At 41.4% G+C, this 17,858-nt stretch overlaps 1 protein-coding gene across 19 annotated transcripts in view; it reads left to right on the top strand.

Annotated features, from left to right (window-relative positions):
- phldb1b (pleckstrin homology-like domain, family B, member 1b) overlaps positions 1-17,858 on the top strand; it is a 118,972-nt gene that overhangs the window by 84,821 nt on the left and 16,293 nt on the right. For 7 of the 19 annotated variants that reach the window (XM_039791847.1, XM_039791880.1, XM_039791889.1 and 4 more), the window contains exons 7-16: positions 7,060-7,377; positions 9,108-9,254; positions 9,534-9,671; positions 11,565-11,693; positions 14,062-14,217; positions 14,729-14,839; positions 14,973-15,062; positions 15,498-15,632; positions 16,220-16,342; positions 17,250-17,411. In XM_039791847.1, the coding sequence (XP_039647781.1) occupies positions 7,060-7,377; positions 9,108-9,254; positions 9,534-9,671; positions 11,565-11,693; positions 14,062-14,217; positions 14,729-14,839; positions 14,973-15,062; positions 15,498-15,632; positions 16,220-16,342; positions 17,250-17,411 (1,509 nt within the window). The remainder of the gene's footprint in view (positions 1-7,059; positions 7,378-9,107; positions 9,255-9,533; positions 9,672-11,564; positions 11,694-14,061; positions 14,218-14,728; positions 14,840-14,972; positions 15,063-15,497; positions 15,633-16,219; positions 16,343-17,249; positions 17,412-17,858) is intronic. The other 12 variants (XM_039791939.1, XM_039791982.1, XM_039791991.1 and 9 more) reach the window with 7 other exon arrangements.

Here is a 17,858-nt window from a genome sequence, read left to right as displayed (position 1 = left end):
CTCTTGTTAGTATCATCTGTTTGTTCCTCCTCTGGGACCTGAACACGATGAACACTCCAAGGATCAGAGTCTGATCGCGAATGGAGTTTGTTTTGCAGACTGTTACGGAGCCCCTGCAGATATATATGTAGAGAATAAGGCTTTGTTGAACTTTCCCAGTTTACTCTGGAAATGCTACGCGCGTGGATTTCTGTTTACGTCTGTGACGTAGGTGAACACGGCAAAGAAAAATATGGCAGTACACTTATAAAGTAACTGCTCTGATCAAAGGTACACATATGGGGAATGGCCCCAGGGCACTCGGGGAGGAGGAGGGGAAGAGGAGAGAGAAACATTAAAGGGCAAGAGAGAAAACAGGAGACACTGACTCAGGGGAGAGAGGGAGACATGAGGAAGAGATGCTGACTGCTGGGAGGATGAAAATAAGGAAAGTAAAGCGTAAAGTGAGGAGACTACACTGACTAAATGAGGAAAACTGACAGAGTGAGTGAGATGTAGGATGTAGAAAACTGTCTACAGTACCAAGAGAATGAATGAATGGCATTATTCTTAATTCCTGCAGACTTAACTGTAGAAAATGTTTAACAAAACAACATTGTTGCCTCCATCAAAAAAAAAAAAGACGAGACAGCAGTTGACTAAATAATACTCCATAATGAGTTTAATGTAATGCTATGTAACTTTAAAAAAAATGAAATGGCATAATCTTCGTCTTACATTTTTAATGTTGAACTTTTACAAGCGATTAAACTGAACTTTATCCAATTAAATACACTCCAGCGTTTTCGTACCTTACTTGGTCTGGTACGACCCGTAGCTTATTGTGGCTATTGTTAGCCAGGTTAGCAAACTTTAGATAGACATTCTTGTGTAGCTCACATTATCGAGTCAGTTTGTTGACTCTAGTTGTGCGACTGTTGCACTGTGTTTGGGTGTGCCACAGATAAAATTTCAATGAGATATTTGACTAGCTGTCAGTTAGGTTACCAAATGATGAATGTGTATTTAAAGAAGGACTCTCCCGCTAAGGGCAGTAAAAGAAAAACGCTTATTTTATTTTTTTTAATCCAGCTAACTAATTAAGTTTTTAGTTTTTATGTATGCTACATTTGAGCATTAAAACTGGCTTCTTATTTCACATTTAACATTTAGCAAGGTCTGCATAACCGTGGAACTTGTCAACATAAACACTTACCCCCAGGTAGTTTGAGACCTTTTTTAAAGCAACTGTCTCAAACAAATCTTTGAAATAATTAGCAGTCTCTTTATCCTGTAATTGTCACAGAAAATGCTTTCTAGTGCACTTAGCTTAAGCTTTTGTTTCACATGCATTGTTTTTGCAATTGTTAATTTCTCAGGTTTCATTTTATATGTATTGCACGAGTTATGTGGTTCTGTTTTCTGGTGCATCACTTACAGTCTGCCTTTTAGTTATCAGTGCATCGATTTCAATACATACTTCGTTTTATATCTAGTGACATTAATATCCCCTTGATTATGTCTTAGTTTGTGTGTTAGTGTTAATTCTTGTTAATGCCATTCATACAGTATGTTGAATGCTGTGACCTTAATAGCCAACTTTGGAAAAGATTCATCAGCAGCAGCAGCTTCAACTTTTCTTTATCTAACCCAGTTGTCATGAGAGCCACCCACTAGGTGAGACGTGGAGGGCTGTGGAATGTGTGAAACGCTGTTTGGGGGTAGATGCAGGCTGGAGCTGGGAGAACTCTGGGAACCAGGCATTCCTCTACACACTTGCGGTTGTCTGGAAGTATCACCCCCCTCCCTTCTGATAAACACCGAGTCTAGAGAACCTTCAGCCTGCACTAAGGCTTTTCATACAAACTCACATGTATGGGATTTACACCAGCTGTTAATCTTGCAGCTAGAATAACCTACCTACTGTAAGGTTTCATTGCTTTACTTTTTGAAGTTGACTTGTTGACAGATAATATAGTAATTTAGTAATAACAAGAAAAACTTTCTAGGAAATACTTTATTTGAAGATATTATTTGTTCATTGTTAATTCCATATACAGGAAGGCTCCGAGTCAGTTGGTGCTATTTAAAGTCTGTACAGAAAGCTGACAATAGTGGCGAATCGTCGAAGAATATATATCACTGTGTTATTAAATATTACTGCTAGTGTATGACTACACTGCTTTTCAGGAGGTGTTTTACTACGCTGCTTTTCAGGACGTGTTTAACAAACGTGGCTTCATGTGTGTATCACATTGTTGGTGGTTTCAGACTTGTGACTTGGCTTTTCTCTTAATGCCCTGGAGACCCAGCAGGGCTCACTGTGGCTGTTTCAGCTGTTAAAGGTCCCATGACATGGTGCTCTTTGGATGCTTTTATATAGGCCTTAGTGGTTCCCTAATGCTGTATCTGAAGTCTCTTTCCCAAAATTCAGCTTTGGTGCAGAATTACAGCCACCAGAGCCAGTCCCACAATGAGCTTTCCTTAGTATGTGCCATTTCTGTGTCTGTAGCTATTGAGGAGGAGAGAGGGGGGGCAAGGTGGAGGGTGGGGGTGTGGCCGTGACCAACTGCCACTTTGCTCGTTTGAAAGCCATGATGTCTCTCTCTCATGGGGGGGGGGGGGGCAAATTCTCTGGGCGGGCAAAGCAGAGAAAGGGGAGGTAACCTTGCTCCTTATGACCTCATAAGGAGGAAGATTCCAGATCTGAGCTTTCATTTTCTCAAAGGCAGAGCAGGATACCCAGGGCTCGGTTTACACCTATCACCATTTCTAGCCACTGGGGGACCATAGGCAGGCTGGGGGAACGCATATTAATGTAAAATATATCACTCATAAAGTGAAATATTCATGCCATGGGACTTTTAACAGATACACATCAGCTTCCTTTAGACAAAAATATTGTATTTGATGATGAGTTGGAAAATGTCACACTTAATACAGCTGTTCATGAAATTCAGTTGGTATACTTCCAAAAAGGAGTCGGTAAACCCTCACGTATCCAGTGCAACAGCCATAGAAACTGCTGTTCTTCCAGCTCTCTTCCACACCTGATCTAATTAGGATGTAATTAAGGTGTCATGCGTGGGCCTTAATTGGGTCAGGTGTGAAAGAGGACAGCTGGAGCTAACAGGTACTATACATGTTGATAATGTAGCTTGTTAGCTTCCTAAATATCTGGTCACCCTGTTGATTTAAACGTTCACAAAATGGATATTGTATATAGTAATATTAAATGTTGTAGTAGTGGCTATAATGTGTTGATATGATATATTATGTTAATATTTGTTTAGTATGTTAGCAAGCTAGCTTCTTTCAAGTTACATGTAGGGAAAGGAATAGGCTAGGGACACTTCAAAAATACTAAAATCAAATCAATGTCACTGACTATTATTATTATTGCTAAATGGATTCACACCCACTCGACAACAGTATGTTTTAGACAAGTTATATCTCTTCTTCTTTTTGAGCTGCTATATATTTAGCCTTTATAGCTAGGGTAATTCTTTTTCCCCCCTGAGCCTGCAGTGTCAGGGTTTGATTTTATTTTTCAGTATTCAAGTGTCTCTTTGTTCTGAATGTTTGCCCTCAGTTAACACAACACACTTAGCAGTACATGATTGAATACACTCACTGAATAGCTCATTTCCTGGTGTCCGTTTTCTGCATGTATTCACAAATTAGGAATATGCATTTCCAGCAGTTTAATTTTTGCCTTGCGATACCTGCTGATACCCTGATGAAGTTTACAAATGGCTAATATTATGCATGCTAGCCTATTTTAGCATGCCGTAAGTGAAGATAGCAATTTGTCGTTTTGCATACCTGCCATATTCTAACCATGAAAACTGCTCCGATATGAATCAATATTAAGCTTTTGGTTCATGTGTTAGAAGCTTCTCTAAACAGCCGATGATTAAATGTTGCCGTAAAGCTCTGTCATCATCACCCTCTTATCCTACCAGAAGGTGGGGGTGTGTTGTTATGGTGTTGTTGGGGGAGTGGTACTGCCTTTTAAAAGCCAGTATTTGTTCATCTGTCTTTTCGCCAAGCTGTCTTTGCTGAAATCTGTGCCTCATTTCAAAGTTTGAGCTGTAACGTGTCACAGTGTCCATTATGAGAGTGAGTAAACCCAGATTTTCATTCTTTATTCCAGCGTCCAAGTGAATTAGGTTAATGGTTGGGAAACCTTTTGTTATAGGCTTAATTAAAAAAAGAAGTTGTTTGCTATATTTTGGGAATTCTTTCTTTGTCATTGATTAGAGCAAAGCAGAGAGGCCTGTATTTGCTTTTAACTATTATGGAATGATGTTGTTCAAGCCAAAAGCTCACTGTTTCTGGGCCGTAAAAGCTTGGCATCTAGTAAAAAGGTTTGGATTAACACACTGACGTACCACCTTGTTTCTTCCCAGCCAGCACCCAGAGCCCGAAGGGACCCTTAGGGTCTCTCCACAAAGAGACCTAGATACTTCTAAGTGCCTGTGGCAGCAACAACCTCAGAACATAAAAAAAAAAAATCCTCTGGCATTTAAAAGCCCCACATAAGAACACACAGAAAATATGGGATTCATATAAATGTGTCAACATGCAGATGATTAGCTATATATAATTTGAGCACAGTTTGCATATGTCTGACGTCAAATTTGATACTGTATCAAGTTGATTTATTTTGAGGCCAAACACATTTTATGGTATGAAATCTGTCTGTGATCCTGCTACTCATCCATCATGCAGGTTTGGTAGCCTGAAGACTGTCTGGCAATCAAATGAGACAATGATTCTTGACATAATCGAGACAGGCGTCAGAACACTGAGTGGTCTAATACGTGTGTATGTTCGAGCAGATGTTGAGTGGGAGGTCTTATGAGTAGTTGTAGACTTGCCAGTAAATGTTTGAAGTTTGACTCTTTTCTCTTGAATACATACAGCACGGTTCCACGGCCCAAAGGGGTCTTTTACTCCCACCCACTCAGATAAAAGCTAACTGGTCCCAGATTACAGGTTGAAGCTAATGGTGGGGCTGTAGCTCCTAATCATGCAGATGCTCTGTCAGTGGGCTCAGTGTGAGGGAGAAGATACACCAGGGCATGTATTTGTGTGTGAGAACTATTTAGCTGCCAAGTGTTCCTACACGACAGGATACAGATTTAGCCATGAACCAGAGCATAAGAATATAAAGTAGCACAGTCCTTCTTTGGCTCCAAAACCTTTTTCTTTAACAACAAGCAAAAATAAATAATTTTTGGGGAGGGGAGTTTCTGATAACTTGTATTTAAGTTTGAGTTTTTCATAGCTGACTGATATTTTTGGTTTGAATTGGTGTGAGTATTCTATCAATATTGTTAGTTCATCTTGGCATGATGGTAAACCAGCTGAAACAGGATTCAAAGTCACAATGAAAGTACTTACAGTTGTGTTTCTACATTCTTCATTAAAACCTCAAACTGAGACTACATGTTTTGGAAAGAAGAAATAGCACTCATTCTCTTAAATGCAATGTTAAACTCACAAGCAATAAAAAACACTGTTGTTTAACATTAGTCAAAGCTAAAATTATTTATTCATTACTTGTGCTTCTGTTATACTACGTTTTAGCATTTACCATTATCTAATAATTGCCACCTGTGGTCACAGTGACCAGTTAGGCCAAAGTAAAAAATACATACGTAATATCTGATGTAATTTTGTTACCTTTATTACATTTTATGTTTTATGACGAACATATACAAAGTATAGTATACTTCATGGGTATCTTTTCAACACACCACTTAGTATTTTTTCATTTTGAAACACTGATATTTTCTAAAGTGGGTCTGTCCGAGGTTTCTACCTAAAAGGGAGTTTTCCTCGCCACTGTCGCACTAAATGCTTGCTCTTGGGGGAATTAGTGGAATTGTTGGATCTTTGTAAATTATAGAGTGTGGTCTAGACCTATTGTATCTGTAAAGTGTCTTGAGATAACTCTTGGTATGATTTGATACTATAAATAAAATTGAATTGAAATTGAATTGACTCCATACCAAGTAGTAGGTCTTGACTCATGGTCCACTTACTGGCTTTTTCCAGAACCTTCAACAACGTCTCATAATCAATAATTATTGACATCAGTTATGTAATTTGAACAGCCTCTTGCACACATTACCATTTGCTTTAATGTTGATATGAGATTGACTTTTTATATATTACTGTTGGCCTCTAAATTCATAGAGTAGTCTGAGCATGGAGTACAGGAGCCAGGGATTCATTAAGTTGATGTCTGATTTTCCATTACCAAACATCTAAGTGTACCAATGAGACCATCTCTTAAACAGTAGTCATTCTTTAAGGCTCATAGCTGTGTAAGGCTCATAGTGCTGTGTGAGGCTCTGCAGACCTTAGAGACGATGTGTCTGCAGCAGAGGGGTGCAGGAGCAGACAGCAGCTGACATTTAGAGTTCAGAGGCCACCCTGTTGGCCTGGTCTGCCAGGGTCCCCATAGGTGGGCTGACCCCTCATAGTGACAGCTGGACAACCAGTCACAGAGTCTGACTCCCATGCAGCACCCAGGGGGCAGGACAGTGAGGGCTCACACAGACGTTGATTAATAGAATATTAGTCTCATCAGTCTGGTTGGTTTAGTTACATTCAGCTCAGTCAAATAGGATATTTGGGAGATGGCAGTTGTACGTCTTTCACTCTGAGTGAGATGGAAATATAGAATCTATAATAAATTAAACCATTTTCTTTCAGCATCAGGTCTGCTTTCTGCTCCTCTGTCTGACCTGCCCATCTTCAGATTGTCATCAGTCGCTGGCTCATCCCCAACACCCAGCACACAGACAGGAAATTAGATAGCAGGGACATTCCCTACCACGGCTAGATATAATCTAATGTAGGCTTAAAATATAAAGCTAATATTGGACCTTTATTAAAAAAATGGATACAGCTAGTCAGTCAGATTTTTAATTTGGGTATCTTGGCAGCATTTGAGTCATGTTCAAACATAGGCTCAGGTTAAAATCCATGATAAGGCACAGTATGTGACGATGAGAAAACCCTAATCTGATGTCCCTCTTTGGTCATGTGTTCATTTTTCTACAGGAGAGACAGCGACTTGAGACCATCCTAAACCTCTGTGCTGAATACAACAAAGGAGAGAGCACCGGCCTGGACCCTCTGGGCTCAGGGAGGACAGGTTTCCCCGGGGGACTGGCAGACGGCTCGGGGCGGAGACCATCCATGGAGAATGTCCTAGGAGGGACACCGTCCTCAGCCACCCTCCGCCTGCTGCAGAGACAGAGAGAGAGCGATGAGGAGAACCTGAAGGAGGAGTGTAGTAGTACAGAGAGCACTCATCAGGAGGTGAGGACATCCCCTGCTCTCAGCACAGCATCAACACTGCACAATGGAGACAGACAGGTCAGAGGGAATGCTTGTTTCCCAACAAAGACACTCTCTGCATGCCACTGTGGAACCAGCATGTGCAAATAATGTGCTTGGCTTTGCTAAATCAGTGGTTAAAAGTGAGGTTCAGTGACCCCCAGGAATCCTTCAGGAGGCTCCATGGGCTCCGGAAGAAAGTTTAAACTTACCAGAATGTTTTCACTAGTCATCACGCATTAGCCAATGCATCTGAATGGCTGTTCAAATCATATCAGGCGCAGGTTAATGCATGTTTTCATTCTAAACATTGTATACTCTGCATACTTGGTGAAAAAAAAAAAAATCCATGGTTTGTCCATGGTTTTAATTTGTAAAAAAAATGTACGGAAGCACCCAGCTGTTAGTTTCCTAGCTGGTTTTACCACGGACATAATACAACAGTTCGGACAATACAAAACTTAAAGGTCACTCGGAGAGCACAGATGTCCACCAAGACCAATATCAATAATTCATGTACTGTATCCTCCCCGTGATTCGGATCCACTTTAAAATTTAACAAATTCTTCTTTGGCCCATGCTACACCCTTTCGCCGAGTTTCAGGAAAATCTGGCCTGTTGTTTTTCTGTAATATTGTTGACAAACAGACAAACAAACCAAACAGAAAACATAACCTCCTTGGCGAAGGTATAAGTCATGGGCCAGGTCCCCGTCTGATGGATCTTCTGTTAGTAACTTAACTGCTGGGATCTTAAACTGTCCTGTGCTCTCACACTCTGTTGCTTTTTAAGTCAAGGGCAACTTGTGACAAGCCTTTAGTGTTGCAGAGTAATGCATGTGTCAGGGTACGCAGAGAGTTGCTGTTATTATCTAAAATATTGTTTTGCATTGATGCAAACATGATGGGATCACCATGCATCTTCTGTAATTTTGAACTCATTTGGCCTACAGTACATATCAGTGACACTGCATGATCAGAAAAAAACAATCATCCAGGGGTGAAGAGGAAGGTGTACAATATGTTTAATAATCTCTGTACATAGTCGGAAAACATTGGCTAAAGCATTAAGGTGCATGACTTAAGAAATGACTCAACAGTCCATTTACTGTAAATATTTCTTCCATTTGTGGGACATGTCTGCAGAAGAATACATCAGCTACACAGAGCTACAGTCAGCTACTTTCTCTCTTTTTAAATTCCCATTTATTAGCTTTTTGGGCTTTTCAGGAATGAGAATTTAGTTTTTACAGTGGCTCCCGCATGAACCTTATGCCTCCTTTCTGTTTGTTACGTCAACTCCTTTTCTTCTGTCTTGCTCTGTTTGTTGTGACAAGTAAGGTTTTCTTAATGCCAGTAAAATTTTATGTTTCCAATAGAATATATTATATTATGCCATTATTCAGTCATTTTGAATTGATTATAACTGATCTTTTGTGTACCAAAACAGAGTTTTGCATTTTGGGAGGCTGGAAAATCCACTGAAACAGTTTTTAGACCTCAGACACTAATTATTCCCCTGTGAACCACAAACTAGTACTAAAGTAATAACAGTAATCACAGAATAAATTCACGAATTCTGGTGTCTAAACGAAGGAGAATGTCACTGTACAGCCAAGTATAAGACTGTATTTATGTACAACACAAAACAGACTGATGCAGCATCTGACATGTAATGAAAGGTGTGTACATCTGTATCTCCCTTCTTAACCCTGGCTTCACTTCCTTTCTTGAAAGCCTGACCTCCTATGTTTCTCTCTCTCCTTGCAGCACGAGGACTCTTCCAGTTCAGGCAGCGCAGGTCGTCTGGAGCTGGGTTACCTGGAAGACGAGCGGGTTCGTGTTCTCTCTCGAATCGATGAGCTGAAAAGCCGGCTGACGGAGCTAGAGCAACAACTCCAGGAGTCCAAGCAAGAGGTAGAGTACAAAAAAGTGGACGCTAACGGAATATTATTTCACTTGAGTCTACACCTTCATCCAGCCTAGACTCAAGAAAAACATCTACATGTATAAGAACTAAGATTTCTGTAGAGAAAAGACAAGAGTTTCCACAGTAGCAGAACAAGCTGAATACAGTTCATGGTCACAGCATCATTACTAAGTGGTTCCGTTACTCTGTGGGGGCCTGAAGGCTGATATTAGCCTCGTAGCTCACTGCTATGACACTGAGTGACTTTGTTTGGTCCACTCTTCCAGGCGGAGATGGAGCGTGCCTTGCTGCAGGGTGAGAGGCAGGCGGAGCTCGACCAGATAGAGGCTGAAACGGACATCATCACTCAGCTGCAGCGCAAGCTGGACGAGCTGGAGAGCACCATCCAGAGGGAGAAAGACAAGGTACAGAGAGCAGTGGGTATATATAGTACAGCTCACGTTTTAAATGCTTTATTTGAATCCACCAATTATATTCAAGTATACAGGATTCAAATATCTGCTGAGGTTATGTACATTCTTAGAGAAGAGAGAAAACACACATACACACACTGCCTGTTATTTTACAGTCTCCTAAACAGTCTTCTCTGGTCTCTTACATTCCCTACTGGTACGTCACTGTCGGTGTCTTTACATGAGTCGGCATTCCTGTCTGTGCAATATAGTCAATTCTTCAAGGCAAGAATGCTTGGTGCAGACAATTACAGCCATATAAAGGGCTAAATAAAGAATTGGATTTACCTCCTTGGGTATTCTCTTTTGCATGTTTTCACTTTAGTGGTTTGCTTTCAGGTCAACTCTCATCTGTGTTCTACTCAGCTGGACTCCGCTAACTAACCTACACCCGTTAACTCCTAATCCTTTCTCTGCTCCTTCAGCACTCATGGTTACTGTATCTCTGACCCCCTGTGCTCACCTGTTTCTTCACTGTCTGCATGACAGACCCTGTGTGCCAGGAAACCTGTCCTTCTATGGCTGTTTGGGCTCTGTAGTCTTTGGTTCTGTAGTGCACGAAGAGACTTTGAATATTTTGTTTTGGTAGTGGACAGGGGAAACAACTAGCATGTTCTCTGTAAGGGTTTTAGGGGGGTTCTTTTTTCTTTTGATGTGCACCCACCACATTTTAACTGTAGCAAGACATAAAGGAAGTGAAGAGAGATCGTTTGGTTGTTAAATCGTCAGTATTGTTTGTATTTCCCAACTTCCCTGTGAGGGTCCCACGGAGTTCCAAACAAAATGTAAAGGTGTCATTCATAATTGTTTTATTGGAGGATAAGTAATTGAGTCAGTGAACCAGGAATGGCTGCTTTGATCTGATGTCTCTGTGCTACCTCCCCTCCTACACTATAAACTATATGTACAATTGGAAATCTGTGCCTAATTATGTCCAGGAACACATATTACATTTTGTGGAAATTCTTCTCTTGAAATTGGATCAACATTTGGCATGGAAATGTTGGGGACCCCAGGTGTTAATAGAAAATTAGAGGATACATTCACCCTGAACCTGTGGTTCTACTACTGATAATACGACTGTTGCCATTATGATTTAAAAAGGAATCAGTGGTGTCTCAAAGCTTCACCTCGACTCTGAAGACACAAGACAGAACCGTGCCTTTTACTTTAGAGCGAAACTCCTGTCAGTACTGGTAGTCCTAAAAGACCTGTCAACCTTTTCAGTCTTACACATCAAAGTGAAGATGGTATCCCTGAGTCTAAAACTAGAGCAGCGCCAAAGAGACATGATGTTTCTGTACTTTAAATGGAGAGCAACTGAGACAGTGTCACTACTGTCAGACATGGCTCAGGGTTATTACAAGTGAGTTTATAAATGCTCTGGGGCCAATGAATGTCAAGTAAAATTATGGGCCAATTTCCTCAAAGTTTATCAAAGTTATATTTGTTGGAAGATATATAGGTTCTTTCAGGATATTTGCAGCCAATAGTTATCAGTGACACAGAAATGAGGAAAGGAAGGCACTCAAATGCAAGTATCTATTACTTTAAAATAAATTAACTGAATTGTATAAGGAAAATCTGAGAGTTTGAATGATCTATTCTAGCTATTTTAAGACCATGTGCCATCTGTGAATCCCAGACTGTCAGTTGTAACATCCCAACATTTCAGCACCTGTCTCCTGTGCCCTGTCAAGCCCTTAAAATCTGTCACGACATGTCCGTTGCTAACACCTTGCAGCTTTTTATTTGCATGGCGTGGATTTTGAGCAGTGTGTTTCTCTCTCTCTTTCTCTCCCCTCGTCCATCCATTCTATGTGTGGGTGTGTTGTGTCTTTCTAGGAGAGGGCTAATGTTGAGGCCGAGCGCCGGGCCCTGCAGAGCCTCCAGGAGGGCTACGCTGAGTTGGAGAACCAGCTTCATAACTGTCCCGAGTCCCTGCGGGAACAGTTGCAGGAACAGCTCAAAAGGGTGGGTCGTTAGTCCAACAGAAGCACCTAGACCCCCTGCACCCCACCTACGGACTTCAGTCTGCCGTGGCCTGACCCTTTGAAACCTGAAAACCTGGCCCAATATATCACCACACACAAACCCACAATCACCCCTAACCTTTTAGTGAGTAGCATCAACCATGTTCCTTCCAGCCTCCAGGCACTGCAATATTTGGACCCATTATAAATGTATAGTTTGTAAATTTAAGTTATAGAGAAAAAGCTAAATAGACAGCTGGCAAGAGGGCTATATCAAGTGAAAGCTAGCTGGTGAGATAGCCTGAGCTAGCCTTAGCTAAAGCATACAAATTAATTTTACTTACTTATTTTCTTAAAAAGAGATGAGAGCTAAAACGGAGCGGAGGGTCAGTACAGGTATATTCAGACAGACCGTATGAGAAAAATAATGTGGTTTTGATCATTTAAAACATGTAAACATGTTCTAGTAAAAACCCAAAATACAAGTATGAACTTGAAAATGAGTATAATATGGGACCTTTAAACTAACTAGTTAAAATGGACAAGATGAGGGGGAAACCAGTTATGTTGGTTGATACTGTTTTTCCTCTTAATGATCCAAAGGCAGACTGCAGTATCTGTATTTTTTAAGGTATTATGTTGGTTATAGTGCAACGATTTCTTTTGGGGGGGAGGGGGTCAAATAATGAGCCTAAACGGGCATAAAATGAAGGCATTACAACCTTTCTATCTGCCATACAGTTTTCCAGCCAGCCAGCCAGCCAGCCAGCCTAAAAACTGAACCCTTTTTTTCTCACTCTCACTATTGCTGCACTTACTGCTAGGGCAGTATGTGTGCCAGGCCTCAGCATATGCCACCGCACATAGTGCTACAGGCACCTTTAACCCTTTAGCTGGGGCCCACTACATATGGTTTTACAGACACACACATACACACAAACTCAGTGTATTTATGAGAAGCTACCTCGGTGCCCCTCACAGACGTGCTGTTGCTCCAAGCTGCAGGAATTTTCCCTCCTCCACACCACACCTACATGCTACTGAAACCCTCAGGTCAACATAGGAGCACACACACAGCTCCTGGTCACTTCAGCTGCTAGTGATGCATTTTAGTAAAATGTGCGTCCCGTGATACGGTCGTGCTGCACTGCATGTGTGAATCTGATCTGCATCTCTTCTGTGATTTCTCATGGCTCGCTTAATTTGTATAACTGCTCACTAATCAATTAACATAGGCCCTGACTAGATCCATTCTCTGTCTTCCCTCGCTCTCATTCTGTGACTTCTCTTATCTAAATGAATGTTGTCGTTTGAAGAAAAAAAGAAAAGAAAAAAAAGATGAATAATTTTTACCAACTAGAATAGTTATTGTAAGCTACCTATTTTTAGCTATTATTTGTTGACAGTGATGCTCTGTGTGTAAAATCAGACACTGTGATTCAGTAAAGCTGTATGTAGAGCTAGAGTCTTTATTTAACTTAATTAGTTTGGCTCACATTCAGTGAGAGAGCAAACTTTGAAAGTGACTGCAAATTTTTATGATGAACAGATATGGTTTTCCACAGTACACTTCAGTCTTAGGTGCAAAGTAGAAAAAATGTCTCAACATAGAACAAACAACTTTGTAATGCCTACAGTACATTTTTTACATTTGAGTTCTTTGTTCTTGTTTTGACCACTTGTAAAACTTTCATCTCATGTCAATGAATTGACATTACGGGCTGTCGGGTCCTTCACAAGTGCTACAAAGATTGTTAAGAGCATATAGACTCAAACATTTGTCTCCCTGCTGCTGACAGGAGTGCTGTAAAACGCAAGCTTGTCAGCAACAACAGGAAGGACGGGCTAAAACCTGAGATAAACTTCTGGAATACACAGTAGTACAGATATTTATATTGAAGCCAGCAATGTTTTATATCAGTATTTTATATTTACTGTACATATATTTTGTTGTATTTGTACAGTAATTCATAGCCCATATTGTAGGTGTTTATTCTTTAGCAGTTTAAGTAGAAGAGTAGAGTGAATGTGATGGAGGGAAACATCAAATGACATTAGGTCAAAGAAAGACTTTTTTTTTTTATTTTTTTTTTTTAAATGACCGTCCCAGTCACTGTGCTGCAGTAGAAGCATGTTCTTTATGACCATCTGCTTGACTGAGCACGGTGTGCTTGTACTCAAAAAGAGCTTCAGCCATGCTGTGAAAACGTCAAACCATTTTTCAAATATAAAAGTCAAGGTGTTTTTCGCTTTACTGTCAGCAGCTACGCTAGTCTGAGAATAGTGGATGGCTTTCACATGAGCATTGTGTACAGTGGGTTTATCTGTTGATGATGGAACCGCTGATGTTGTATGTGGGCCTCCATCAGGACGGAGAGGCGCTGGAAACAGGAACCAAGAAGTTTGAGGACTTGGAATTTCAGCAGCTGGAGAGAGAAAGCAGCCTGGAGGAGGAAAGAGAAACCATCAGCCAGCAGCTGCTCCAGGAGAGAGCCGAGTACCACAGCAGTGTGGCCAGGAGGAAGGTGAGGAAACCTCCAACAAACTGTGGGCCGTCTTTAATACCAGAATATCCTTATGATGGTTTGTACAGTATGGGTTTTTGAAGCAGCCAATGGCAAATAGTTCTGTAGACATTCAGCATCTACAGCATTTAGTTTGACCATGCTCATACCAAAAGCCTTTAGAAGTTAAAAGTAGTTTTCACACCAGGCAGAGAGATAGCATCCAAACAAGCCTCAACCATCTGGAGACAGTTTGCTTATTTATTATTTTACTCACTACAGAGGTGTCATCAGGTCATGAATTCAGTATTTCTTTTTAACAATACTGTTATTTAAACCAAAAAAATCCCACCATAGACATTTGGCGTTACAACATGGAGGTTTGAAGGTCTGTGGGGTTTCTTTTAGTCATGCATTAATTTTGCACCGCTGCATCCTTCCACTCTGGTACTCAGAAAGTTATACAATGCGTTTTGTGCTATTGTCACGGCACAGCTTGTATTCAGGGTTTCATTATTTCTGCCTTCTTCAGGAGAAGGTGTCTTCTCTGGAGAACCAGGCCCACCAGCTTGGACTGCAGGCATCTCAGGAGTGCGAGCGGCTGGCCAAAGACCGGACCCTCACACTACAAATGCTCCAAAAGGTACTACTGTGAAGGAAAAATAGTGGTGATTGCAGAGATCTAAAAAATGAGCAGTTTACCATAATATGGTATTTGAGGCTAGATTTAAAGAGTTGCTCCTTAAACAAACTAACATATTGCCTTCATGTTCCAGGAGAAGGAGAGGCTGTCAGCCCTGGAGAAGAGATACCACAGCCTGACGGGTGGAAAGATCTTCCCCAAGTCCTGTTCTGCTATGAGAGAAGTGAGAGAAGTACACACATTTACACACTCAGTGCTCCTGACCTAAAACAAAAGGGAGCTTTGGTGACCTGTAGCTGATTCCTCACCACATTTACTCCTTTCACTCACAGTCATTTTGCAAACTTGTTGGTAATCATTTGAATCTAACGGTTCAACACACCTGGTGTAATCAGACTAACGCAAAGATGTTTGATGGTTATGCGTGTTTATAATGTGGAGTTGTTCATAATTAATGTGTAGAGCAAACTAATCTTTTAATGGTCACTAGATTAGTGGATTTGATGTTTCACTGGTGTTTTAACAGAGGGAGGGCAATTGACAGAACACCTGTTTCACACATTCCCTTTATTTTTTTTGTGGAAACCAGAACTAGTATCTGTGTCCCGTACATTTTCTGTAAGCATTAAAAGCACTTATTCCTGAATTGTTAAAACAGGACGCGCTCCGTATCAGCGAGGCTGACCTGTTGTTGGAGGATGTCCACTCCTCCCAGCATTCCCTCTGTCGAGCCTCTCCTTCCTACTTACATCCCTCCCCTCTCTGTCAGTTGTACCCCAGCAGCCCTACGGAGGTAACCAGACTAATGATCCCTGCATGAAGCCCTCTGCGTCCCGCTTTGTTGTTTGTGCAACTCACCCCAAAGGTTACCCATTGTACTGTTAGTGTCCTGGTCACACTTCAACTCTAATTGCACCTGTGACCTACTGTGCCTGCCCGGGTTGCATAGTTATGTTAAAAAGAGGAGCCGGCACAGTAGCTTTCAGTTCAAGTTGGGATTTTTATCTGTTCCGAGCCCAGGGATGTAGTGGAAGACACCTAAAATCAGGAGAGAAACAGGAGAGTATATAATGATACAATGCGCTCACAATTTCAGCATCTTTTTATTAACCACTACATCACTGGTTGTTGTAACAGCCTGTGTGTGACATCCTGTGTGTCAGCCAGATGTGATGCTAAAGATGCGCTTTCTGTTGCTTGGTGTGTTTCTGTTTGTCTATCTGTTGTCGTCGCGCATCGTTTAGCTGTAATACCAGCACTCGGGTTTAGTATGGTGTCTGTGCTTGTATGTGCGTGTTAATATACTGTACATAAGAAGTACGGTATAGTGTTGTCCTCATGGCTTCTCATCCTGTCTGACCACTGTTGGCTCGTGCTCAGGAGTACATGAAGCTGTCAGATGTCTATAAGATGTACGGCAGCAGCGGCCTCCATGAAAACAGCAAGCCCGCCTCTCACGGCCGCTCGTTTGCCATAGATGCTGCATTAGCTGGCCCCTGCGAGGTACCATTACTTCCTGTCTGTCTCTTTCCTCCGTAGTTTCTGTCTTGACTCTCCTTCCTCTGTCTCTTCTCCATCATTCCATTTCCATGTTATGTTGCTCCCTCTGCTGGTTTGCTGTTAATCAAAGTGACTGTCCTGTTGTCTTTGCTCTCCGCTACATGAGCTTTAGGTATAAGCATCTTGTACTCACCCCTATTTAGCTGCAAGGCAGTATTACAGGAGACACTTAGCATCAGCAGTACAGAGGGTTTATTTAGGGTTGGACTAATAAATGCAGGTTAGCTTTGAGGCATACAAAAGCTGGTATCTTGTGGTATTCACATCATTTTTGGCATGTATGGCACACATTTGATAATAATCTTTCAGCATATTGTAATTCAAGGGGTCTGAGAGAAAACTAGACTTCTGCATCTCCTCTTCAGGCTAGACTTTGGTCAATCATAGGTCATTTCAGAGAGAGAGAGCGTTCCTATTGGTTGTTCTGCGCATGCATTGCCCATGCAACAAAGAGGGGAGAGGGAGAGCTGCAGGAAGAGGTCTCACTCTACTTAAAATTCTGGCGTTGTTTTCCATTCTACCCGCTGCAGCTCTAATAACTGTAAAATTGCATTGCTCTGTTAATTAGAACCCAGGATAATGATACATCTATGAAAAGAAATGTATGCTTGTCTAGAGAATAAACATGTTAGTGGTGAATGATATGATAAGAGGCCAGTGTTGGTGTCGTATATCAGTCTAAACCTAATGTTGGTCGTGTGAAACATGTTGCCATATGCTGTGTGTTGTTATGACCCTCCTCCCCTCACACAGAAGGTCTTGATAGGTTTCCCTTCTGCTGCCTGTCTTGCTGACGTGTATGTCTTCACTGTCTCTTTCTCCTGTCTGCGTGTGTGTTTCCTTTGGGAAGGAGTATGTGACAGTGGGCCAGCTAAATCAGATGTATGGGATGCCAAAGGTGGAGTCGTCCCCTACTTCCCCGCTTCGCCAGCCCCTGCAGTCTGGAGCAGTAGACCCCGCCTTCTCCTGCCTCCCCTATCCTCACGGCTCCTCCCTCTCTCTTTCTGTGGAGGTGTGTGCTTCCTTCCTCCCTTCCCTCCTTCCTTCCTTCTTGGCTGCATTTGTTTATCGGCTGTCACCAGTTCAACCAAAAAGTGTTTGCTTTTGTCCCTTGTTTTATTTTAATTTATTTTTGAATTCATGTAAGAGTCATTTGTGAAACAGAAAAAATCTAAAACATGTTTTTCATTTCTCCTGCCCTGTTAATTATCTCAACCTATATCTGTTTCCCAAATTCGTACTACATATTATTTCTATACAGTATGTACATATTCATTGTCATGCTGTTCTCAGCATCCTCATGTAGCTCCTCCACTTCATTTGTGCATTGGGGGGCGAATTATGAACAGTGACAGCACACAAAATTGGAGTGAGTATACTACACTTTTGCAGAGTGAACACTTACTAAAAACCAGCCTAGAATTAGTATATCTTATTGATCTGGGACACCTTTAAAGTC

The sequence above is a fragment of the Perca fluviatilis genome, chromosome 2 (assembly GCF_010015445.1).
Source record: "Perca fluviatilis chromosome 2, GENO_Pfluv_1.0, whole genome shotgun sequence".
In the NCBI taxonomy this organism is placed as follows: Eukaryota; Metazoa; Chordata; class Actinopteri; order Perciformes; family Percidae; genus Perca; species Perca fluviatilis.
This window is presented reverse-complemented; position numbering and strand designations above follow the sequence as displayed.